At 40.4% G+C, this 25,947-nt stretch overlaps 2 protein-coding genes across 9 annotated transcripts in view; both read left to right on the forward strand.

Moving 5' to 3' along the window:
• The window catches only part of LOC122881864 (protein MTSS 1-like), a 57,722-nt gene extending 37,411 nt beyond the window's left edge, over positions 1 to 20,311 (forward strand). The window contains exons 5-17 of one of the 8 annotated variants that reach the window (XM_044208547.1): positions 1,873 to 1,964; positions 2,242 to 2,316; positions 4,343 to 4,354; positions 9,536 to 9,693; positions 9,983 to 10,090; positions 10,287 to 10,384; positions 11,749 to 12,013; positions 13,381 to 13,494; positions 13,915 to 14,157; positions 14,403 to 14,615; positions 15,383 to 15,542; positions 15,656 to 15,913; positions 16,240 to 20,311. In XM_044208547.1, the coding sequence (XP_044064482.1) occupies positions 1,873 to 1,964; positions 2,242 to 2,316; positions 4,343 to 4,354; positions 9,536 to 9,693; positions 9,983 to 10,090; positions 10,287 to 10,384; positions 11,749 to 12,013; positions 13,381 to 13,494; positions 13,915 to 14,157; positions 14,403 to 14,615; positions 15,383 to 15,542; positions 15,656 to 15,913; positions 16,240 to 16,781 (2,338 nt within the window). In that variant the 3' untranslated portion in view covers positions 16,782 to 20,311. The remainder of the gene's footprint in view (positions 1 to 1,872; positions 1,965 to 2,241; positions 2,317 to 4,342; positions 4,355 to 9,535; positions 9,694 to 9,982; positions 10,091 to 10,286; positions 10,385 to 11,748; positions 12,014 to 13,380; positions 13,495 to 13,914; positions 14,158 to 14,402; positions 14,616 to 15,382; positions 15,543 to 15,655; positions 15,914 to 16,239) is intronic. The other 7 variants (XM_044208550.1, XM_044208553.1, XM_044208555.1 and 4 more) reach the window with 7 other exon arrangements.
• Positions 20,312 to 21,429: 1,118 nt separating this feature from the next.
• LOC122881865 (transmembrane protein 65-like) overlaps positions 21,430 to 25,947 on the forward strand; it is a 39,508-nt gene continuing 34,990 nt past the window's right edge. The window contains exons 1-2 of the mRNA XM_044208556.1: positions 21,430 to 21,678; positions 22,011 to 22,345. Of these exons, the coding sequence (XP_044064491.1) occupies positions 22,045 to 22,345 (301 nt within the window). The 5' untranslated portion in view covers positions 21,430 to 21,678; positions 22,011 to 22,044. The remainder of the gene's footprint in view (positions 21,679 to 22,010; positions 22,346 to 25,947) is intronic.

Consider the following 25,947-nt stretch of genomic DNA (forward strand, 5'->3'; position numbering starts at 1 on the left):
TTCATCTCTCCTCAACCACAGTACTACTGACATGAACCAACATACAGGACCTGATATATCCCAATTTTGGTGAATGCTTGGCTGGGATGTAAGAGGGGTTGGGAGGGGCCGGAGATTTCAATGAGGTTACCATGTCAATAAGCCCCATCACGGTGGTTTGGTTGAGCTAAAAAGGTAATATTAACGTATGTCCCAGCAAAACCTCCCCTCTACACACACTCAAACCCTGCCAAAGTGATGCAATATTTGCTTATAATGTGATTTTTGAGTTCTGACAAAAAATTGTCAGCACTATAGTGCTTTTCTAACTTTAAAAGATTAACATCTGATTGGGTTAAAGATCCCCACCAGACATGTATTAAAACATATATACAAATAGTGTGCTTGGAACAATAATGTGTGTCTGATATATTTTTTCCACCAAAAAAAGTTTTCCTGCTGGACACAAGATGTCTTCTACTTCACTCTAAAGTCCATTCTCAGTGTATGTGTACTGGTGGCTTCAAGTTTCTACATCCCACTTGTATAACTTGCAAATTGGACCAGGATTGGCTTCCAAACTATTTGTGATGTCACAAATCATGCTTGTAGGCCCACCGCTTCAAATCAGATTTTCAATGTGCACAGAGAAACTTTCCACTTTCAGCAGATGAATGTGAAAACAGCCTTCTAGTGTCAAACTCTGCACATACATCATTCTGCACAGTGAAGCTCAAACATCCAACTGTAGGAACAAGAAGAAAAACATATTTTTGAGTGGAGGAGGACTTTAAAGTTTATTTCCTTTTGCAGTGTTTCCTATATTAGTAACTCACAATTAGCGTACATTGACCCAAGCTGTTTCCCTAACAGTGCAACTCCAATAAAATGGTATTTTTATGGTCTGTATTTAAAAAACCTCCGATGTCTTGACATTTTGTGTGTGTGGGTGAGAATGCCACTTGTCGTGGAAGGCTGGGAAATAGACTGGCAACACAAGCATCTATAATGTTTCAGTGTATTCACACACACCACATCTCTCTCTCTCTCTCTCTCTCTCTCTCTCTCGCTTTCACTCACTCACTCACACACATATACTACACAGACAAGGGCCTCTCTAATTTCAGGTGGCAATTTCAATAGAGATTCTGCTTGGATCACCATAGCAGGGGCTGACCACAGGGGGGCTGTAGTCACCATCCACCCACCCACTGACACACACACACACTTTAGAGCAATGTCTGCAAGAGGGAGAAGTCTAATTTTAGTTTCATGCACTAAGCCTGCAGCTGCCAACCTCTCACACTCACAGCCTCTTAAACACACTCACAAATACAAGATGGGTACAGTTGGGTAATGATTGACAGACATGACTGCAAAAAGCTTCTTACTTCCTCCTGTGACACACAGTCAGACATAAGAAGACTTGTTCTCTCAGTCTCTGTTTTTTCGCCCTTTCTCACTGCCTGTTAATGATTGACAGACAAGACCATACAGTGTATAGACAGAAAGGAAAGAAACCAGACCTAATTATTTTTATGCCTGATGGTCTGTCTGCTACTTTATAATCAGGTGACAGATATACTGACAAACCCTGCAGAGCAGGTCTGTAAATAAAATGAAACAAGAGTCAAAAGTCGTTGGCTGGTATATTGCATTTGCTCCATTTGCGTTTATAAATTGGTTGTTCAGACATATGTTTGGTCAATAAAACCTATTTTGGATACACATAATTTATGAAAATTGTAAACCCAAACAGTTAAGTGGTTTAAATGAATTCCAATAGTGACAAGTTTAGATTTTAAAAGGTTAGTCTTGAATATCTACTTCTAAATAGTTTAACTGATCAAGCTGACCTCAGATTAGAAGTAAGTATGTAAGCTGTTTTCACAGGGCCTTCCTGGAGGGTCTAATCAACCCTCTACAAGAACAGATGGAGGAGTGGAAAAGAGGAGTCAACACTTTGGACAAGGACCATGCTAAAGGTAGGACAAACAAATGTTATCACACACAATAATATAACACTATAAACTGATCCAGAAATTACTTTGACATCAGGATACATCTTCAACATTTTAAAGCAATGTAAAGTACCAATTAATTACTGCCAATTATGACAGTAAGCATAGGTTGACATAAAGGTTGTCATACCATTTTTGTTTGTACTTCTGTCCCACATAATATCACTAAGTGTAGTAAAAACTATACCGTAACACTTCGCACACAGCTAGTTTACTTTTTTACCTTGTCTATCTGAACCAGAGTATAAAAGAGCCCGGCAGGAAATAAAGAAGAAGTCCTCGGACACACTGAAACTTCAGAAGAAAGCCAAGAAAGGTAAAAAAACAAACAAAATGCATTTCATCTTTTTATTTAAAACCAAAGCTTAGGTGAATTAACAAAAATAACACTGCCAAGTGCAGTTCATCTGATAATGATGGAGACAAATCTTGTACTAAATCTTGTACCCAAAGACTCCTAAAGTTTTGACCACTACACAATATACACTAGCTTATTATCTTTATTGTGCAGGCATAAAAATTAGCTAAGTATAGGTGTCACGCATTTAACGACTTGGAGCATTGTCTGCTAAGCCAGTGAAAGATATCCATCTCAAGTGTCTGTCAGAGAATTTGTTCAGATTCAGTTCATGGAAAGCAAACAAGTAAAATGCTTTTGTTATACTATACTAGTTTGCAGCTTAATCAGGAAGCATGAAACTTGAGTCTTTTACGCCCCTCACAGTAAAAGATTAGCTATATGCATGATTTCAAGCAAAGTAAGGAAAGGCTTGGCTTCTTAGAATTCATTCATTGCCTTTCCCATAGATGCTATGTTTCTGCCATCACAAGCCAGACCTACAGTAAGAAAGATGTGGTTTTCATTGACTTCTATAAGAATCTAGAAATCATCTGTTTTTTGGACGCCAATACAGCTAAAAGTAGAAATCTTTGGTCTCCCAAATATATATACACTTAGACTTTGGTAATATTTTAGTTTAGTTTGATTTATGCTGTACTGGATTAATGATCTTTATCTGCAAGAAGTCAACATTGAGGACTAAAGGAAAAATCTGATTATTGAAACATAAAAGGGTCCAGTCGTAGAAACAAGTTGGAAAGGAAAATGCCATCTTTTAATTTAAAAAGGAAAATGTCCAAATTGTATATATGACATTTTCATTGAACAGCAGTAGTGTGTATAGAAGAAGTTTGGCCTTACTTAGACTTGTGCAGATCTAGTAAGGCTAAACATTACCTTACTTGGTAAACACTTTGAGAGGGCAGCAGCTTTTTCCTTCTGCAATTCTTTTGGCTCAGGTTCTACATACCTATTCACCTACCTAGAGAAAAAATACAAAACACAAAAAAGGAATTAGATGAATAAGCTTTCAGTATGTTTTGGGATGTTGATAGTTTCAGGTTTCAATCAGTGGATGTCTCACATTCCTAAAGTCAACAGATGTTCAGGAGAAACTTCAATGGTTCTTCTTACTCCTACTATGCAGTAGATTTAACTTTGGCATATAGCTTATACTGCACGTAGTGATCATTATTAACATTATTATTGCTACATAAAACCATTCCACTACAGCTGTCTGCATGACTTTGATTATCATTAAACACAGTAGGCATAAGCTTAAGACAGACCATACAATTTGATGGCACTAGGATTGTTGCTATGTTGCTCTCTTTTTTGTTGAAACATGTCCAGCAAAAATAATAGCAATTGTCTTGACGAATTTGAATTCACTGACCAATGGACCAGTGTCCCAGTGAGAAAGGAAAAGCAGTAACCATAATGCCATTTTTCAGATGTTTCATCTGTTTGTTAGTATGTATGCAGCAACGTATCAGCATACTGCTGGTACCAAAGGATGTCAGCTTTAAAAAAAACAAAACCTGCTGATATTTGGCATTTGTTTTTGAATTGGCAACGTTATAATTAATGTAACTGCCTATTAATGCAACTGCTAAAGTATCAACAGAGTTAAAGTATCATGGTCTTTGACCTTATTAAAGATTTCATTACTTTAAGAGAGACATTTCTGTAAAGCTTAGCCTGTTTTTGCACGTGTATTTGTATGGACAAAAATGCATATCTGTATCAGTATCGTCTGATACTGGGTGGGAAACACCTGATAATGGCATTGCTTTAAAAAACATATTGGTGCATTGTTTTGGCTTTACATTTTTTCTTAGAGTTCTACAATGCTTAAACAGGCATCCAGACACACAAGACTGCACCTTTAGGTGATGGGTTAGTGTTAAGTGCTGGCACTCTTTCTGTTGACTTGGATCTTTTTCCTCTCCCTGTCCCCATGTGGTTCTGATACCATCCTTCTTCTTATGCTGCACTGCAGCTGATAATCTAGGTAAGTCAGTTTGTGGAACAGACACACTGTCCAGGTTGTTGCTTACGCTATAATGCTTAACCAAGCATCTTGGTTGCATTGTGAGGAAGCCACCATAGATATTGAGTTTTATGCGAAGATTAAATATGTGTGAATGCTGCTAAATATTTGCATGCTCAATTTTCCTCCACAACATGTAGACATATTGGCACTACAGTCTGTGCATCTATGGTCCCCTATAAGTCTTTACTTAAGGGTACAGAAACTCAGGCTCCATCCTTTTTACAGTGGCCTCTTCTCCTCTCCTTTATTTTCTTATGGCTCCTCACATTCACTGTCTGTAGTTCTGGGTTAGAGGCCCCATGTTGGTAAGCGCCTGAAATAATGAAGTGTTTGTGAAAAGGAAATTGAACAAGAAACAGAGGTGGGTCAGAGCTTGGGCTCTGTCTGGGCTCTGCCTGGGCTGTGACCCACTTGAGGGTTGAAATAGAAAAGCGAATTTGTTCATTGAATCAATATCACAGTAATAGTAAAAACATGCTCTGGTCTAGAGAAGAGAGAGGAAAGGAGAAGCGGAGGCCTCAGTAGATTTGAGATACAGGGTCCTAAGTGGTCCAGTGGATGGCTCCCTCTACTTTACCGGTCCAGTTCTGTAGTGTTACATTTTTTTCTACAAACTGTCTATCCTTTTTTTGTCAGCTCTGTGGTGTCCGCCTTAAGTGTGGTCCATGCTGGCATGTTTCTGTTCCTTTGCTCTGCTCACACACACACAGACTTTGTCTCGTCTTCAGCGAGCCACCTAGTGACGAAACCAATAAAAGGAAGTGTTGCCAGAACAAAACTTTAACTTACATAACTTAACTTTACATTTAATTACATTTATAGTCATTCAAATTTTAGACAGGGAAGGGTTCCTTGCCTTAGTTCATCTACAGCATGTGACATCGGGTTATGGTAGATTGCGGGATACACTTGCTAGAAGCAAGCACTTAACATTGTTGCTGACAGGGAAATAAAAACGATATTACTGTCCTTGTTTGCTATAAATTGGAAATTAATTTCATTTTGTTTGGCAGTTATCTTTCATTCACTCATTTAGGGGATTCCCATTTGATGTGAAGCAAAGATAATTTCACCTAGCTTAACTAACTGCACCTGGTTCATCCAAAAAGTCTGAACTCACTGACCTCTGTATCACAGGAATACACATAAACATCTAAATCAAGTTTAGGAATAGGCTACTAGTTTTAGGCATACTACTTAAAAGAAAAGCACTTCATGTACACACAGAAATAACACCTCATGGACGTCTTAGGGTGTCTGCTTGTGTTGGTGAGTCTATATCTGATGTTTGATACGTGTCTTGTGAGGGTGTTTTTCTGACCTGAGACCCCAGCCTAGCTAAGAAACAGCCTGTGACTTCAACCTAATGCAATCATTGGTCATGTGAAAGCTGGTGCACCTAATCTCATTTGCCTGTGTGTGCACATGTATCTACGTGTGTGCAGACATTTCGGCCCCCACCATATTCATCTTGGCTTAATTAGTAGTAATTTCTTGCAAGTTGAGTTTGGTAAAGACAACTGTAGAATATCACTAAGATTTCTGAAACTTGGGGGTCAATTTTATGTGTGATTCTGATAAATAATAATTGTACAACACAGTACATAAGCACTAATTGCTCTTAATTGAACACTGAAACAGCTTGTGAAATATGTTTCAGGGTAGATTTGTTTACAATGCAGTTAGTGCCCACACTGACCTTCAATGAACCTTAGTGTTTGTCTGTGGTTGAAGAGAAAGAGGAAGTAGTAATCAAGGCCTTGTCAATCACATAGTTGCCAAAGCACAGATGCACAAGTTATGGCAGAGAGACAGGGAATGTGGACAAACCAAGGAACAACCCATAGCAGAGACAAAGTTGTAACATAACAGAAGCTTAAGTTCGGCACTAACAACCCCTCTGCTTACGATAAGTTGACATCTCATGCCAGGATGTGCCTGCATTGTCTCAGCATGTGTGTCTCTGTGAGTGTATGCAACCCTCTCCATCCCTGCAATTACATCTTTTACATCAACGCAGCTGATTGAGTAATGGCAGTGGCTTTTGGATAAATATAAAAAAAAAATATTATTCAGTCTGTGTGGTCAGTTGAAAGTAGTTTATAATATATACCCTTTATGGTCAGTTTCCACATGAGCGCTCTGAGTATCATGAGTCTATGCATGTTTGGAATTGGTGATCTCATGATTCACTTTTAAACTCAGTAAGCCTTAAGGAGGAACTTTTTCATGTAATTAAATGAGTGAAGGAATAAGGTTTTTCTTGATGGGTCAACCTTTAACAAAAGTACACATGGAAGTAATGTGATGCCAGATGCGATAATGCTAAGCACTACTCAAGATACTCGTGGGTGCTACCAAAACAACAACAAAGAAAATATTTGGCTTTCCATCTGTCTCAGACAAAGTACCTCAACTTACAGTAGCGTCTTTCCAAAACCACTGTGGTTATGTTGAGAATACAGTCTGCCAAGACTTGAACTAATGGGAGACAACCAGAATACACTATGCTCCCTCGTTTTACTGCATGCCAAGGAGACACCACAGCGTCGCTGGCTTTGGGACTTGAAAAGCTACTTTTCTACATGGAGGCCAACTAAGGCCTAAAATTTTAAAACATTTTTATTCATCTTAAAAATGAGTTAAAGAAAACACAGCTGCGATGTGACAAGAATATGATATCACTGAGCAATACAACAGAGCCTACATTTGTTGTCATGGCAGGTATTGAGCATTTTGCCATTAAGAATTGAAACTCTGTAGTTGATACATGATTGTTTTGCATTACCTTTCAATAACGATTGACCAGCTGTTCAAAACTAGTTATTAAAACATTATTTAATTGTCAGTCCAGCTTACAAATAATTTCCTTGGCAACAAGATGGAAAAAGACAAATTTTGCCCAGAGGGAAATGAATAATATTGAGTTTGGTCCTGCAATGGAAACCAGACTAATGAGTGAGGCCTGTCTAGCCCTTTCAGACTCAGTCATACTGCCAGTTCTCCACAAAACCTTGTACAATGTAATTGTATACTTGTCTGCTCAAAAGGTGGCCTTTGGATCTGTATGAGACTGAAAATATATACTGCAATTTGGACTTTCCAGTCACAGTCCATCTATTTCATCATGGTCTCCATAGTGTAATATAGTAGGAACTGCCATAAACACACACATAACTCACATTCCTCTCAGTATTACAGAAACCAAACCAAGCTTGGTAAATGGATTTCATATATATGGAAACTCAGTTTGTCTTATTTTGTCAACAACCATTCAGTTTCTAAGAAGTGTCTAAACAGCACTCATATTATTTGATTTTGTGGTGTTAGTATGCTTAAACAGTTGCAGTAATACTAGTCTTAGTCCTTTGCAAGTTTACCATGTCATCAATATATTTACCAGAAATTATGAAGAACTATTTTGGTTAAAACGCTTAGGCAGCTACACAATGACAAACACAAAAAACAGTCTAGTGTAACTGCATATTCTTCTCACTTTGGGTACAAACATTGTCTTAAAATAACTTCATTCACCTAAAATACATAGTTAAGAGTTATATTTGACAACTTCACTTGATATCAACATTCACACTGCACTTCAGTGATCAAAACAATAGTCAGCTATTGTGATGCTAGTGGGCACATAATGACAGTAAAAGTTTCCATTTGGTGCTTTTCCATCAACTTAGTATTTGTGTGTGTGTGTGTGTGTGTGTGTGTGCTTTCAGCCACTGTTAATTGTCATTTTAATTGTGGTCTAGTCAACTGATGGAGAGATAAAGCAGTGGAAACAGAGCTTCCCACATGCTGTATCGTGTATAATGTGTAGATTATACTGACATATCAGAGAGGAAAGACCTGCTTTGTCCTCAACATAAAACACACATCCTTACGTTTTACATTTGAGGTGAGGATGATTTGCCTGTGTAACTCTATCTGTTTCTTTACTACTGATTTGCATGAAATAGGGCCTCACGTCAAATGTCAACGAAAGATGCCAGATTGTTATCTTTGCACAGACAGACCACAGAGTTGTTCACTGTGGGTTTAACCTTGATGTATCAAAGTCAAGACTGTGTGTGTATATGTTTGTGTGTAAGTGTAGTTTGAGTGGTTAGATAATGCCTTTGAGGCCCACTGTATGTCATCTTGGGCAGTCGCCAGCCTTCCTGCCTCCATAAAGAACTCAAGAAGGCTTGACTTGGCTAGAGAGTATCCTCTCTTAAAATCACACACACACACACACACACACACACACACACACACACACAGTAACCACACACACCTAGACACACAGTGCTGAATAACAGCATAACCTTGGGATTGTCACAGCCCCTAAGACAGTCCTGGATTTACATATGCATATTAAAACACACATATAAACAGCACAAGGACCAGATGGTCTTGGAGATGCCTTGCACACAAACCCTGTCTATAAACACCCTAGAATTTTAGAATTTAAGTGTTTGACAAAAAGTAATGGAGTGATAGGACGGTGTAGTCCCTCATTCGTCCAGGAGTGTTCTATCGTAGAAAAGGTTTCTTGATTCTGAAAACAGTGTCCAGATGACTACGACTGAAACCTTTTCTATAATGGAGTGATAGTCAAAACTCTCACTTTTGGTTATCTCAGCATAGTAGATTGAAGTTTTCCAAGACAAGCAACAGATTAGCCTAAAGTAGATAACCTTCTTACCACCTCTGAACAAGAGACATGAAGCACTTCCATGACAAGAGTGGCCCTTCATGCGGAGGTGATAGCCAAAAAGTAGTGGGGACATTCAAATGCTAGCATTGAAGATAGCAACGTCCACAGTGAAAAGATAGCGTGTATAGCAGTAGTAACAGTCCAAGCCAGCACCAGAGAGAAGTGATGAAAACCAAAAACACCAAATGTTCTTTCATTGCTACATGATCATAATGTTTGTGATTATTCATGCATGTTACAGAAGCATAACTCTATATTTGTGTTATGAAGAAAGACCTTGATTTTTAAACATTGTGAACGCAGTAAATAGACCAGTCGTGTTTCCTTGTGAGTTGGTAATTTTACTATACCTGTAATGATGTAGATATTCTTTGTGTGTGTGTGTGTGTGTGTGTGTGTGTGTGTGTTTGTGTGTCTATTTTGTTTCCAAGGTCGTGGTGATATACAACCCCAGTTGGACAGCGCCATGCAGGACGTCAGTGATAAATACATTCTGCTGGAAGAGACAGAGAAACAGGCCCTAAGGAAGGCTCTTATAGAGGACCGACAGAGATTCTGCTGTTTCGTAGCCATGCTGCGGCCTGTAGTGGTGAGTACAGCGGGGGAGAAAGAGACAAATGAGCCTTCAGAAAGCACTCCGAGATCAACCGAAAGTCATCTCGCTCCACAGTGTCTTTGCTTTTTGTTTTAATCCCACAGACTGGAAAGAGGCATTTTCATGCTCTCTACTTCATCACACTACTAATACATGTATATTCTTTCTCATTAAAGAGCTGTTTTATACTATAGCTGCTGTCTAAAGAGGACGTTTTTCACTGCTGTGTAAACTCTTGAATGAGAACTCATTCTACCACCATCTCTAACATTTATTCTTTTAGGATGAGGAAATTTCTATGTTGGGAGAGGTCACCCATCTCCAGGCTATCTCTGATGACCTCAAAGCCCTGACCTCAGATCCACACAAGCTTCCCCCTGCTAGTGAACAGGTGAGGAACAATATCAAAGAGTATCAAACAGTCCATGAACAATTAACAAAAACTAAAACAAATTACCTTCATGTCACTGTCACAATAGATACCCTTTTATAAAGGGGTTACATTCCTTAGATTAAATATAGCTTTGTTTAGTGCCTTTTCCTCTGTTTAGTGTCACAAGTATGACTCATATTTTCCTCCCTCTCAGGTGATCTTGGACCTGAAGGGCTCAGACTACGGTTGGTCATATCAAACGCCTCCCTCATCCCCCAGCACCACTATGTCCAGGAAGTCTAGCATGTGCAGGTAGGCTCCTACAGCCAATCACAAGACTCATAGCCACAAATAAGTGAAAGAGAGGCTTTGTCTTTCAAGTACACATTTATCAACTGTACCCATAAAACCTTTTTGTGATCCAGCATGCTTCAAAATGATGCCGAATGGAAAATTAAATTACTCCAGTTATTTTGGTCAGTGTCTATATTTGGTCAAGTAAGAGTTCATATTATAGCATGACATGTATAGGCACAGGATCTACTGAAATCTGCAAAACTGTCCTGTAGACCCTTTCAATGGTCATGAATCTTCTTGGGAGACAGCTTATATCAGTGTAATGCGGTGAGGAACAAGGACATAGAGGACTTTTGTGTTGCACAATCTATGTCTGCCACCCAGTGGTCAATATGGGCTGGAGTAGTTTGCAAATTCTTAGTTTCTTTATACCTCTGCTTCATCTCCTCGTTGATACTGATAGTTCACAATAGTCACCTCACTGAGAAATACTATTAAAGTCGACCTACATTGTCAAATTAAAGGCACAGGAATATTTTTTGATATAGCGGGGGGACACATTGATCATGTCATGTTTCAGATCATGTCTTCTACCTTCTGTCCTCTCTGCTTTTTGTGTCTCCCAATGATTTTATGCCTGGGTTATGTATTGCTTTGCTTTTGCCCTGTTAAAAACTTGTAACATACATTTTTGGGTTGTGGGTTTTCTATGATTGAATCAAAACTTGAAATTCACAAATCATTGTGAGACAGCTGCCTTTATGATTTTTAAGCTTTACAATTATAATTTGTTAGTTAGTTTTAGTTTTTGAAGCTTAAACTAGGCATAGTTTTGCCTTGTTCTTGTGCATTTTATTGTCAAGTTTGTACATTTGACACATATTGTATGTATTTCTCATAATTTTCAATATACCATTTTTATACCTGCTTCAGATGTTGAAATTGTTGCTTTCAAGTCTCAATTCACACAGTAATTAGACCCAGTGTTTATGTTGTTTCTGCTTTTCATGAGTGTTCTGTGTGAATATTCTCAAAATGCTGTCTCAAAGGCATGAAATCTTGTGATTTCCTGCCTGTGATTATTGTCATTATGATATCACGCCTCTTATGTTGGTTTGTTTTGACTGGATTGGCCTCAGTCAGTGCCTGCTGCATCTTGGTGTGCTGTGTTAATTGTTTCCCACCCTGTCTCCTCCACATTCCCCCCAATCCTCTGCCTTCATTCCCTCCTTATTATTCCTTTTATCTCTTTCTTATCCAACCTTCCTTTTTCTATCCATATTTTTGGGTGCACTTGATTCTCTTTACCCCGCCTGTCACTGCCAAACTTCTCCTTCCTCTGGTCCTCCCCTCATCCCTCACCCCTTCCCCTTTCACAGTAGTCTGAACAGCGTTAACAGTAGTGACTCCAGGGGATCCAGTGGCTCTCACTCTCATTCTCCTTCCTCCTCTTCTTCCTCCTCTTCCTCACACCACCTCTTGCACCACCATCACCCCCGCCACCGGTACCGCAGCTCCACACTACCCCAGCAGGCCCCAGCTCGTCTCTCTAGCATCTCCTCCCACGACTCGGGCTTCATTTCTTCATCACACGACCAATACACATCATCCAAATCATCCTCGCCTATGCCAGCTGAAACAAAGGTAAGAAAAACCCTCAGCTACCTACACTTAACCATAGTTTTGGCTCTAAGAATGTACAATGGCTGAGACAAGACTATAAAACCACATATATATGCTCTGTGATTTACAAGTCATTGTAGTCCGAGACAGAGAGAAAACCCCAAATCAGCAATGCACACAACTCTTTTCTCACACATCTCTCTTGCCACTATGAGAGGCAGTTAGCTGGCAGCAGGAAGTGTATGTGATCATGGTGAAGTCATTTCACTGCTATTATTATAGCATAAATGCACAGGAAATTAGTATGCCTCCATTCTAGCCCAGGGCAAAACAGGTCAGCCTCATCCTGCTATTAAAGAGTCGACCGCTGTGACAGACTGCGGTTTGGTTAAACTTGCAGAGGCTTGAGCACACTGTGTTGTATTTTCATTAAATGTATCACAGTAAAATGACACGTTACAGTGTCAAAAGTATGTTTTACAGGCACTAAGAGTGCTTCTCTTTCAGCAGGTTTCATTCTGTCAGCTTTATGTAACTATCCGACACAGGGTTTCAGATAATTATCAATGTGATAGTCCAGGGGATTGTCTGCGTGGGGTTTTGTGGTTTGAGATCAACCATGAGAGCGGCTGCACTGTTAGCATGCCAGCAACCAGAGTTCCCCTGTCCAGAACACATTGGTATAGTTAGACTCCAAGTTTTTATGACGCAGTGAAGGTGGTTTGGCAAGTCCATACCTGACCCATTTACAGTACAGTCACAGGAATCAGCCCTCTCATTGCCTCATTCTTGGTGTAGTTACTGTAGTTGGCGCTAAACAGGGCTTACAGGGTCTTACTCCTTAACCCAGGGCCAATAAGGCCGGGTCATGGCTTACACGTAATGTGGATCTCTTTAATTTCAACCCACTTCTATACAGGCTGATGTTCTGTAGCTGCCCCCAATCCATAATTTCCTTCTGGAGGGCACCACCCAAAAAGATTATTTCCCTATATGCATGTATTAAGTATTATATTATTAATGTTAATAAAATAACAAGGGCTTTAAATATTAATAGATCCCTTTAGATATCATGCAGCACACGTTACATTTGTGAGAATACTTTCAAAATCCTAAAGAAGAACTTCGCCTGTGCTTCCCTTGGTTCCTGCTGATGTACATGCCATTAATGCTGGTATGACTCCCAGTGCACCTTCTCGACAGCCCTTTTAGTCACTTGGCTGTACTCCTCACTAACTGCTGAGATTTGTGGAAAAGTTGCCTCTGCTCTCTTAACAAACTGCTTCTCTCTGCTCCTCTCTGTCTACCTGCTGACCCCCCCAACTCCTTCTCCACCTCTCTCCTTCTGGTCTCCCACTGCCTACTTGCTGCTGCCCTCGCTGTCCCAGCCTTGTCCCAGTTCCAGGTCCTCTGAGGTGTCAGAGACTGGGCAGCTTCACAGTGACTGCAGCTCCCCCTCTTCTCTAGCTGCTGCTATGGCACCTCAGCACGTTACTGACAAGGTGAAACACACTCATCCACTATGATCTTACGCCTCTTTCACATAAATGTCTGTGCTGTACCAGCATTACTCGCACCACAGCTCCCTCATACTAAACTTCAACTTTGCTGTACGTTGCATCAACTTTAGTTTGTAACAGAAATGTTAAAGGAACCTCCAAAATCCCCGGCATGTGCATCAGTTTCTCCATTTTCCATTAAGTTCAGCATTTGTGACCATTTCCTTTGTTTTGTGTTGACGTGATCAATATGGATTCCTTGTTATTTTTGTGTTCCTTTTTGAATGATTTCTCCTCAGTGATGTGGTCTGTTTTGTTTTTATTTTCCACTGTTTATCATTTCAATAATTTATCGCATTGTGTGTTTGTTCTGTTATCTTGTTCTGTTATCATCCCTCCTCCCACCGATGCACACACATCCAGTTGTCGAATGGTTTTGACCACTACAGTCCGGCCAATTCCCCCCACCTGCATAGCACCGGGGGGAGTTTGGGCTCAGGGTCAAGCACTGCCTTCCCCTTCTCTCCTCCTTCCTCCTCATCCTCCATCTCCTCCTCCTGCCCCACTCGTTCATGGTCACGTCCCGCCTCAGCCTTGGTGCCAGACTACCCTCACTACTGCACGTTGGGCCCCATGGTGCCTTCATCACGAGTCCCCAGCTGGAAGGTTTGTTCATCACCTTGGTCTTGGTGATCAACTTCTTCCCATCCTCCGTGTCAACATGCAAGCCTTTTTTACTGTTGTTGAATGTACAAATCCATTTTAGATCATCAGTTTGGTTCTTTTATACTTTGGTTAAATCTGCAGACTTTTCAACTGAGCTGAAAATAAGGGAGAAAGATTTTTAGGTGCTCATCAAAAGCACATCAGAGAAATGTAAAGTATCAACACTGACATGTCTTCATTTACAGGACTGGGCTAAGCCAGGCCCTTATGACCAGCCCATGGTCAACACACTGAGGAGGAAGAAAGATAAGGGGACCCCAGCTGTAGTGGACAGTAATAGTAGTGTCAGTAATGATAGCAGCCCGGCCTCGATCTCGACCTCAGTGCCAGCTCCGGCTCTACTACAAACGTCAGCATCAGTGGAGGAGAAGAACAGAACTGTGACTGCACCTCTCAAGGTCAGCGTCTCCGTCTCATACTGTTTGTGTTTTCCACAGCAGCTGTTACAATTGGCAAGCACATAATTGGGTTAATTACTCTTGTTGTAATATATATTACATATTCACTTTTGTGTTGTGCTTCTTCATTTACCTTTTACATTATATGTATTATTACCTTTCTATTCTCCGTTTAGACTCAAATGTGCGAAGCGACTTTGGTAGTGTTAATAGGTCATTATTAATAATAGCAACTTGTGAGAAGCTAGCTGTTAGCCTTTCACTACTATAGGGTCGTCATTAATTGTTGATTCATCTGATTTATACTTTTTGCTGGTTTATTGTTGGATGCAAAGGTGCTTTATATGATTTCAGACATTCTGTCTACTTTTATGCTTCTCCACTTTCAACTTTGTGCTTGAAAACTTAAGTACTTTGCTGCAGCTGGTGGCAAATTGCAACAAAAATATCAGAATTGTTCAGTGATTTAATTACCTCTTGGTTCTGCCAATACTGCTACGAAGCACATTAACATAGGTCAGTCTGCATTTAATGCCATCTGTGTTTCTTAAGTTTCAGGCGACCTCACATTCAACTTCCAGCAGGCCGATGTTTTTGCTCTCATGTCATTTAGACCACATGAATGAGCCTCCCACCACTAACATTCCCATTTAATGACTTTAATGAGTAGCACCTGATGATTTTAATGACTTGAATAACTTGTAACTGGCTGTATCCAGACAGTCAGACTTTTACCAAATGTTTCTATCATTGGGTGATTGCTCCAGGCTGGTGATATTGAGGCCCATGAGGAACTGGCTCTAGCCTTATCCCGAGGTCTGGAGCTGGACACCCAGAGGTCCAGTAGAGACTCCATCCAGTGTTCCAGTGGGTACAGCACGCAGACCAACACACCCTGCTGCTCTGAAGACACGATACCTTCACAGGGTAACACACTCTTTCTAGAATCAGACGGTCTTTCTCTTTTATCCTCTAGCTTCATAATATACAATATCTGGTTGTGTCAGTACATAGTTAACCTCTCTATTTGTTCTTTCTAGTATCAGACTATGACTATTTCTCAATGGCTGGAGATCAGGAGCCTGAGCAGCAGCAGTTGGACTTTGACAAGTCCTCCACCATCCCCAGAAACAGTGACATCAGTCAGTCCTACCGCCTCATGTTCCAGAGCAAACGACCAGCCTCCACAGCCGGCCTGCCCAGCACACAAGCTCCTTACCCCGGACAGGGCGTCTACCCTGCAGGGCCCTATCCCGCCACACCTATCCACACTGGGGCTTACCCTCCTACCCCTACAGGTACAGGTTGCGCTTCTAGTGTCACAATTGGATATGTACACTTAAATCTTTCTATTTTTACCTTCTTGATGTTGTATGTTTGTAAGGTATCATGTTGGTTGATGTCAATAACTCCCTTTTAAAACACACTTAATAAATGTTATGGAAATGCCTAATCAGAAGAATAGTTCATGTTCCCCCTTCTTTCTCTTTATGTCCTTCACTATCTTGTTATTCTTGCTAATGAATCACAAAGGCTGCTGTGTAATATACTGAAATGTACTGTATTAGAAGTTTTAAAATTAAAATTCATTTTGTTAATTGCTTAAATTATCTTTTGTGTTCAGGTCAGGGATTTTATTCTGGATCCAGCTTCCATAATGCCTCTGGCTCCTATTCCACAGGCCACGGTCCAGTTATCGTCACCCCTGGGGTTGCCACAATCCGCCGCACCCCCTCTTCAAAACCTTCCGCCCGCCGTTCAGGCTCAGTTGTGGGCACAGGCCCCATCCCTATTCGTACGCCCGTCATCCCAGTAAAAATCCCTACAGTGCCCGATATGTCAGGAGCTGTTAATGGGAGCAGGAGTACAGAGGAGATGGCGGGCAGAGGAGGAGGGGGAGGAGAAGAAAGCCCAGATTCTCCAACATTTGCAGGAGGAGGGGATGCTGACACGCTACCTGTGGTGTCCTGGAGTGGTCAGGCTACAACCAATCCACCCACTGTACCCTTGCCCAACCAGCAGCACCTTCAGAGTGAGCTAGGGCAGGAAGGAGGAGGAGAGGAGGCAGGAGAAGGGGGAGAAGGCAACATGCTGGTGGCCATCCGCAAGGGGGTCAGGCTCAAGAGAACCCTCACCAACGACCGCTCCGCACCACGCATTGCATGATGACATGACACTAGAAACATGCAAGCTCATGTCAAAGAAGTGAGGCTCTCCCTTCATTGTATTTGTAAATTAGGTCAAAGGCTTTAGTAAAAGATGTTGCCAATAGAAATGCGATGTACAGAATCAAAAGGCCTCTTATGCTAGTATGAGAAATCAATTACACATGTAGCATTTCTCATTCTGTAAATTTCCACCTGTGAGAATCCCTCACTGCAGAAGCCATCTATAATTATTCAGAGAAGAAAATATACAGATATGCTATTGTTCAGGTTCGCATTTTCTAATGTGGCTTATGATGCCTCAGAAATGGTATAAAGCCAGGTTCGTTAAAATATTGGTTTGGACCTAAAGTGGATCACAGGCCCACTTGTGGTAGATCCTTGTATAAGTTGAGCCTATACGAGATGACCTAATGTCTTACACAGGTCCTCGAATAAAGGTTTTTGGCCTAAGCACTAAAAATGTTTTTGCAAATCCGAGCCCACAGCTGTGTAATGAAAAACATGAGGATGTTTTTTTGTTAATAAATAACAAGAAGGACAGAGAAGCATTACACCACAGTATGTTTATTTCTTTAACAGGACAGTAAGGACGTATTTTACTCATGTATCCAGTTTTCGCCCTGAAGCAGAGGGTTGGACAAGGACAGTGTGTTTGCCGCTTCTCAGTGTAAATAAACATTGTGTATTATATGTAAACACTCATTGTTTAGGGAGTGCATTGTACAGTACCATCATGGGACTAATAAGCATTCCGACTGCCAAGTGACTTGGCAGAAGGAGCTCAATAACCAACGCAAGTGCAACACAGCATCAAGAGAGCAATATTCAGGTGCACTAGAAAGTAATGGCTCCAGTGGTCGGCTTTCAATTGCACCGTTCGACATCTCCTGAACCGCATAGACTGATACTTGGAGGGACACCCTAATGGCTGTAGGAAGGTGCTGTGTTATGAAAGCTGTCCTCCTCTCAGATTTCAAATACTTAAATACGTGAGATTTACACAGAGCCAATGTGGGCAAGGGTATGACCAATCCAGAGGGCTCCTCAAAAAGCAAATGACCTGACTTTGTGTTGGTCACTTTGTGTTGACTACAGGGTGACAAAAGTGTCACATGCTTGATGCCGTGACAATAAGAGACACTACAAGTTACATCCTGTTTTGTTTTAGTTGTTTTAGTATTTACATGATGTGTAAATAATTTTGCACGTGTCTGTTGCTGAGGAGTGTGTTGGTGCTTCTCGCTCTCTGTATCTTTCCTTCTGCTCCTCCACAGTGCCATAATCATTAAGTTTCACATCTTCAAACTGGATGTTTATTGATTTCATGTAATGATAACCAATGCCTTTGGATGTGATTTGGTTTTATTTTTCATAATTTGTTCCACTTTGAATCTCATTTAATCTGCAATATCTACATGCTGGGCTTCGTAGAACTCAGTGGTTTGTGTTTATATATTAGCCCTTATATATTAACCCCTTCTTGTTTTGTAGCATTTATTAGCCGTCCTGCGACCTGCTGCACATTCATTGCTCATAATATTACTAATAATTGTCAAAGTACAGATGCGCCATGTCAAAACTCAACGTTAATTCAAATTTGTATATATCATTTTATAGAAGTTAATGAGGAAAAATATTTTTGGATGTTTTGAAAGTTATGAATTGGTAATGTCATACTGTTTTTGTTGTTCTGTCCGGTTGCTGTTATATTGAACTCTTTGTTGTCTTCTTTGAAACACATGTAGCGTGAATGCTCATGTCGTTTTGATTAATCCTGTCATCTCCAATTTTGGTGTTGAGATTTTTTTGTAATAGCATCAAAGGTGATAAGTCCAGTACATACAGATTTTGTTACCCTATACATTAGGAAATCACATCAAAATCTATTGTTTAATTTAAGAAATATGTCACCATAGGTTCATTTTAAAGTATTCTGTTTATCTGGACAATAAGATGGTTTGGAGATATGAGGCTTTTCCTCAAACTGCAGCGTTGTAAGACTATAAGCTAAAAGCAATTCGTATGCTTGAGTTACAGTCTGTATTTTAATTTGCATTTCAGTTCAAGCACTGTGAGACCATGGCTACTACAAGATGTATGAAATTGTAGAAAAGGTTTCAGTCGTAGTCATCTGTTTTCATAATCAAGACGTTTCGGCTCCCATCCAGAAGTCATTCTCAATTGTGAAAAAATGTGACGGGAACGTTTTTTTGTTTTTTTTTTCACAATTGAGAATGACTTCTGGATAGAACACTCCTGGACGAATGAGGGACTACACCGTCTTAAGATGTATGAAACTGTAAATGTTATTTAGCTGTACAAGTTAGTCCAGAAACTCACACATTTTTAATTTATTTTCTTCTTCTCAGCCTTTAAATCTCATTTCCTTTCTCAGCCTATCTCTATTTTTATACTTATATAAAATATCAGAGTAATAGAGTTATTTCCTCTATCCATGCATGTATTATCTGATGATGTGTTGTTTCATCAGTGAAATGTTCATAACCGTCCTGCTACGATTCATTATGTCCCTTATTTCACACACACGTGCATAAACTGCATTTTAATAATCACAACAAAGTGTGTTCCAAACGTGTTTTAAGAGTTAAGCAAGTTTTAGTTTTATAAAGGAGAAGCTTGCATCAGTATTATGGGTTCAGTTTTTGGGACAAATGGTATTTGCATGATGCAGAGCTGATGGCAACATGCAAACTTTGAATTGTTCCTTGAGGGTGATTTGAATTTAAATGTTTGCCCCCCAGTTATTTCCAAGTGATTTCGGGTCAAATGTTATTAAACAATGTTATCTGGTAGCCATCTTATCTTATATTAATAGAGTTGAACAAATGGCACGCTGCCCACAATGTCTGGCCTAATCTGACCTGAGTTTCCCAAAGACATCTTAGCATGAAAATCCAGTTTGTTTCTATATTTTAACAGGTTTCGTATCTATTTAATGTAATAGAAAGGTGCAATAGGAGGGATGGCAGCAAAAGAAAGGGATGACAAAAACAAAGATATCATCTCTGTGCCTGATTTAATCCATAGTGTGAACAGGGGGATGCACCACACACACAAAACACAAATATCCCTGTACTGTTTAATTTCAACAGAACAAAGATAATATCAATGCTTAGATGTTTTGGGAAACCCAGCATTCAGCTCTTGATATTGTTGATGTTAATATTTTTGTTGTTTGTTTTTTTGGCCGTCCACCTGTCTAAAACTTGTATTATAATCCTGTAATTTACATATTTAAATTACTAGCATAACTATATATCAGAGTTGCCAAATGTCAGTATATCCAAATGAATAAGAAGTTTATAGTTTGTGAGGGTTTGAAAGTATGGTTAAACCTGGTTTCTAGTTTAGTTTTTAGCTTATTTTTCCCCCCCGAGGAGAGTTGACCTCTCTGTCTGTCCCTGTACAGTTCAACAGGCTATGATGCAGTTTGTTTCAGGAAGTAAAAGATTGTTATTTTTTTTGTGTAATGACAGCTTTAGCAGTATAATAAAAATATAAATTTTGCTTTGGCTAACTGACTTCTTGAATGAGCAAGTTGTGCAACCTCTGTGTGTATCAAGCTTTTACACTAACCCAGTCTGTTAACTGGCCATAATGTGGGATAGTGGGTGGGAAATATTGACATATACAGGTTCAAATGTAACTGTACAGTAGGATAACCTCAGCACAGGTGCAATGGATAATATCACAGTTCACTGCCTTTGATTAGGATATAAACAGATGGTGTGCTTGGTTTTGGCCACCAGGGGCCCCTCTTGTCTGAGCTGCTTTTAACACCCAACCCGAGTTTATAGCTTCTGCTTGGATAGTGCATCACTCCTCCCATCCTTAAAGGCCTGAAAACACTTGTCTGATCAATAAAAGTACAGCCAAAACAATTGCAAAACATGCCACTCTCACACAGAAGGCCTTCAATTAAATCAGAAAATACATGAACAAAGCGTTAGATTAGTGTTTCCTCTTGTGCCTCAAGTACAGGCTTCCTCCTTGAAACTTGTGCATGGTGTCATGTTTTCCTGGGTGTGGACTGTAGTCTGGTTGAATAGCTTAAATGCCCCATGTGCATAATAGCAGAGGTAGGGATGGGCACACACCCAACAAACAAATAAAAGAGCAGCGTCTGTGACATTCAGTACACTGCAGGAAGACTATTATTTCTCAGTCTAAGCTGATATCACTATAATATTTCAAATATGCTCTTTTTTGGCATTCATCTTACTAAATGGCGTAGGTAGCTTATCTTCTTTGGCATTATTATATATTACTAGGAGGCCTATATCAGAATGAACTAGGTGGATTCCCCTTGATGAATGACTCAATCAGGCTATTTAATCTATCCATACTCCAACTGAACACAGTAGTAACCAGTCGATTAAGAGTGATACCACACCGATATGAATCACAGAATATTACAGTTTTATTTCTCACGCCATTAACTTCTATAAAGGAAACCAACGTAAATATGCAGGACCAAATTCGTATTGTTTTTCGTTATGGCAAACGTAGTATAATGTGAACTGACTGTCCATTGTGCCTATGTACTGAATGTACGTATGTACGTGTGGCGGTGCCGTCAGAGTTACGCACGCAGGAAAGCAGCGCTGCTATTGGAAAATATTTTCGGGGCTGCTGGTTCCCTCCCATCCGCTTCCACCATCCTGTCATCCAGAGGTTACGCCAGCCGGGATTACGCTCGCAAAAATGTGATTTTGTACAAATAGCACAGCCAGTTAGGTGTTTGAGGTAGTGTGCCGACATCTACTGAATCTCAAAGCTGGTAAATAAGAATCGTGTGCGCCTGAGCAGCTTCTGTATTTTCAAGGTTTCTTCTGGAGGTTGTTGTTGGACGGGACAGCGGAGCATCGACTGAGGTGCGTCCGACAAGACAAGTTGCAGTTAGATTCTTTTGGACAGCTGTCGTATCTTTTCCTACTTTATGTTTCCAAAAAAAACAAAAAAAAAACGGGCTAACCAATAGCCGAACCAATATGTTCTTAGATAATGTGTAAGTGTTATTGTCAGGCCCTTAAAATAACCCAGGCTGCATCCAGATTGAGGATGTGTGGTGTTTTCAAGCGACCATTGCAGCGATCAATGGAAATAATAGCAGCGTTATTATATAAAGCGGCATGTCATGTGTTTTGAGGTCAGGCTCAAAGTGGTAACTAGGCCTGTTATAATGTCCTCCACCGATCTCCATCAGGTTCCCGGCGCATTGCTCTACCCCCATCCCAGAGATGCTGCCCTGCCTGCGGAGAGTCCTGCGGCCCGCCCTCTCTCTGAGAGCCGGGACTGGGTTGGCCACAGGCGGACTCAGCAACCACCAAACACCCGCCGTAGCATCCCCGGCACGGTTCGCCTCAGAGCCCCCCCTCTCCATGCTGGTGCAGCGGTGTAACCTGGGCACACACCCGGAGCCCGTGGAGCCCCTCAACTCGCCCCAAGGAGCCAAAGAGTTTATTTATAGCCTCCATCCGTCTGAGCGCACCTGTCTGCTGCGAGAACTGCACAAGTTCGAGTCCATAGCTATAGCTCAAGGTAGGCGATGTGCTACAGTACAGCATGCAGTATTAAATCTATTTTCAGTTTAAGTGGCATACACTTCCGCCATCCTTTTTAAGCCATATGAGTTATGAATAGTCTTTGATGTACAGCATATACACATCATCTGTTAATGGCGTCTGTTATCAGAAAGTGCTTTATTGGATAAAATCCTTATTGAAATCATTTATAATTGATGATAATGTTATTTGCATCATAGTGATCAGGTCATAGTTAGATCTATCATTCACCGCTGTATTACTGGGGAGGGTACTATATGTAATGGAAAGCCATTAACTCTGGGGTTAAAAATATTCACCTGCCAGCCTAATTAACATTGACATAAGCTACATTTCCAGGCTACAGCATCAGGGCTGTAATAAGATGAAGTAACCTGTAGTGTGGTTAAGAGTATATATAATGTTGGTAACATCAAGGCTTTGATTTTAATCACCTGAAGGGTAATGGAAGTCTAAAAAAGTTGGAAGTTGCAGTAATAGGGTTAGGGTTAGGGTTTAAATAAAACTCCTAATATTTCTTCCCAAAACCTATTCATTATGCCAGCCTCTAAATATACTAAGCCAAGGACGTAGCAACAATTTCTGATTCCTTCTAGTACAGCATGTTAAGGTGAAAAGACGGTTACAGTAGTAGGTTTTTCAGTCCGCTGTATGAGCGCAGGGTTGAGGCCTTAATCAGGTTTCATGAAACATAAGAATGAGATTATGTGAGTATAAGAGGAGGAGGAGGAGCACGGTGGATGTCCCACAGATGGAGAGAAAAGGAAGGAAGTGGGTCAATCAATATGAGGAGAGACATGATAATGAAGACGCTCTACAGTACATGAGGTTCTCTCTGGGAGTATGCTGCTCTGTTCTCTGCTCCTGTTACCTTCTATGTTTCTCTCCAGCAGTGTAAAGACTATACTTAAAAATAGATTCTCGTAATTTTGTCTAATTGCTTTGTGTTTCATCCCTGCCAAATTGTTGGAAATATGATTTGAATGAACAATACAACTCTGGAGCCATTGAAAAATAAGTATATAGTGGAAACTTAATCAATGCTCCTTTCACTTTGCCAGTGAAAATATTGATAAAAATATCAGATCCATTACACAGAGCCCTAGAATTGTGGATAAAAGATGGGTTATTCCTGCAGGGTTGCAGGGAAGAAAGATGTCAGTGGTGAGAGTTGTTTACTCTAGTGTCTCATGATGGACAAATGATTCCCATCGTGTGTGACACCCTGCAGGCTAGCTTCAAATTCCTCTGACCTCAGAAAATAAGACAAGATAAGCTTAAAATAGTGAACTGCTGGACTGTACACCAGGCTCCTTTAAACCATATAGCGACGGACTGCTGAATGCTGAATATACATGAACATACGGTTGCTATGGATATTGTCATGTCTGTACTGTGTCTTCTCAGTGTACAGTATGTGAGGCTCTGAATAACAAGTAGCAACGACATGCACAAATCACAGCCCTGACTGACATTGTTAATGTAAGCATGCCTCTGAAAAGTTTACCGGTCCGGTCCAGTTTACAATGCAAGATTTCCGTCTCTTTTGGAGGCATTTCTTACCCACCAAAAGAAAAACACAAACAAATGTTGCATAATTTTTCTGTTGCTGTTTGTATCATAATTCACACAATCCTTCATCAAAAACATAAATATGACTGGGGGAGAGAAGCATGCTGCTTTCGGCTACAGTATGTGGGATGGTATTTATTCTTTATATTATTGATCGGTTATGCTGATCCAGTGATGCTTCTGCTGACTGATAGCATCTTTAGTGGTTATCGTAGTAACTCTGGCAGTGATAATAATGCTAAATGTGGTGATTAAAGAGATGGTAGCGATGGCAGTGAACACAATGATGAGAGTTTGGTGATGATAGTTAACTTTGACAGTGTCATCTAACAGTTATTTTGCTAAACAGATAAACAGTGCTGTTTTATTGACAAGACCATCACATGTTAGTTAGTGTTCACACCTTTAGTGATAATTATTGCTCAATAATCGACCCTCTTTGATTACTGCATGGTCCTTCCAGGAACTAAATTGTTTCCCACAATGCACAGAGGAAATTAACTTGTTTAAAAAATAATACAGAAACGTAGCTTGTCTATCACCTGACTTGAAATACCTCTCCATTCCCACTCTGTATCCAGACTCTGGGGAATTGTCAAAGGGAATTGTATAGGCCGGCTGGCCCATCATTATAAGGTGTTTCAATAAGATCCTCCATGCCCACCAAGCCTAATAGCGCATCATTATTTTCCTGTCGGATGTGGTTGATTGCATCCTGACCACTTGCTGCGAGCCCTCCCCTCTGCGCCACAAATGCTCTGCGATATCAACATTGAGCAAACACCGCTAAATCCCTCATGAGCCTCATGGTAGAAGGTTTTATATGACATACTGAGGCTGCAAAAAGCAAAGTATTGCCCTCATTGAGCAACTAGAAAACCATAATTTAAGACCTTTTAGACCATTCAAATCTTTTAGGCAAGAATGCTTGCATGATAGTGTTACAGAATATCATGCTAAAAAAGCAGATAGTGTGCCATTAAATTGGGAGACATTTTTAGCCAGACCCAGACCTTCCACCCCATCCTGTGAAATGTACCAGAGGGCTATAAGGGATGTTTTTGTGTCAACCCCAACCGAATAGATTGACATGGCTGGGCTGATTCACCACTTCATATTTCTTAGGATTCAAAACCACCATAAATTCTCAACCAAACATCAGAGGATAATGTGAGCTAGTGTACTGAGGTGACTATACACAGAGGACACCTACTTTCCTCTGCTCTCACCTATGGGGCCTGCCTGGCTGGAGCTCGCTGACATCCCTTCACCTTCACGCTATAAAAGCCCTCAGGAATTGTCTTACCTACTGTATATGCAGGCTGCAGACTAGCTGAATCAGTGATTGCTGGGCTAGCTGTATCACTCTCTCACTGACTTGCTGGCAGAGAGATTGATTTTTTTGACAGGCTTATCAGCATCCATCATCATTCAACCCAGAGGCTGCAGGACACCTGAAGCAAAACCTTTATTTTGCTGACGTTTATATGCAGGTTCGCTGAATGGTGAGGAAGCTGGGCATCGGCCTGTGGTTGAAGCTCACTGATATCTTAGTACTGGGCAGTCTTCAGGGTTAATGGAGTCTACTGCAGTATGTCCATGCTGGTTGTGGCCATGTTTGCTGAATGCATTCACCTTCATTGTGGATTGTGCTCATAAATTTAAGTTACATATTACACTACCCTGTCAAACGCACACAGACTGCAGTCTTGCTGTGCAAGGAGACAGTGAAATTGTTACTTATCTCGCATTTAAACCTTAATTATTAAAAGATTTTTTCGCCACTTGGGGGCAGAGCATCAAGCTCTAAGGAAAGGCAAGGCAAGTTTATTTGTATTGCACAGTTCAACAACAAGGCAATTCAAAGTGCTTTACATAAAACATTAAAGCAGCATAGGGCAATACAAAAAGACATTTGAATACACTTAAAAAATGAAAAGTTACAGTGCAGTGTAAGAAATTAGTCATTATTTGATTTAATAAAATGTAGCGGCAGAAAAGTCTTCA

Source organism: Siniperca chuatsi, linkage group LG9 (assembly GCF_020085105.1).
Source record: "Siniperca chuatsi isolate FFG_IHB_CAS linkage group LG9, ASM2008510v1, whole genome shotgun sequence".
Taxonomy (NCBI): Eukaryota; Metazoa; Chordata; class Actinopteri; order Centrarchiformes; family Sinipercidae; genus Siniperca; species Siniperca chuatsi.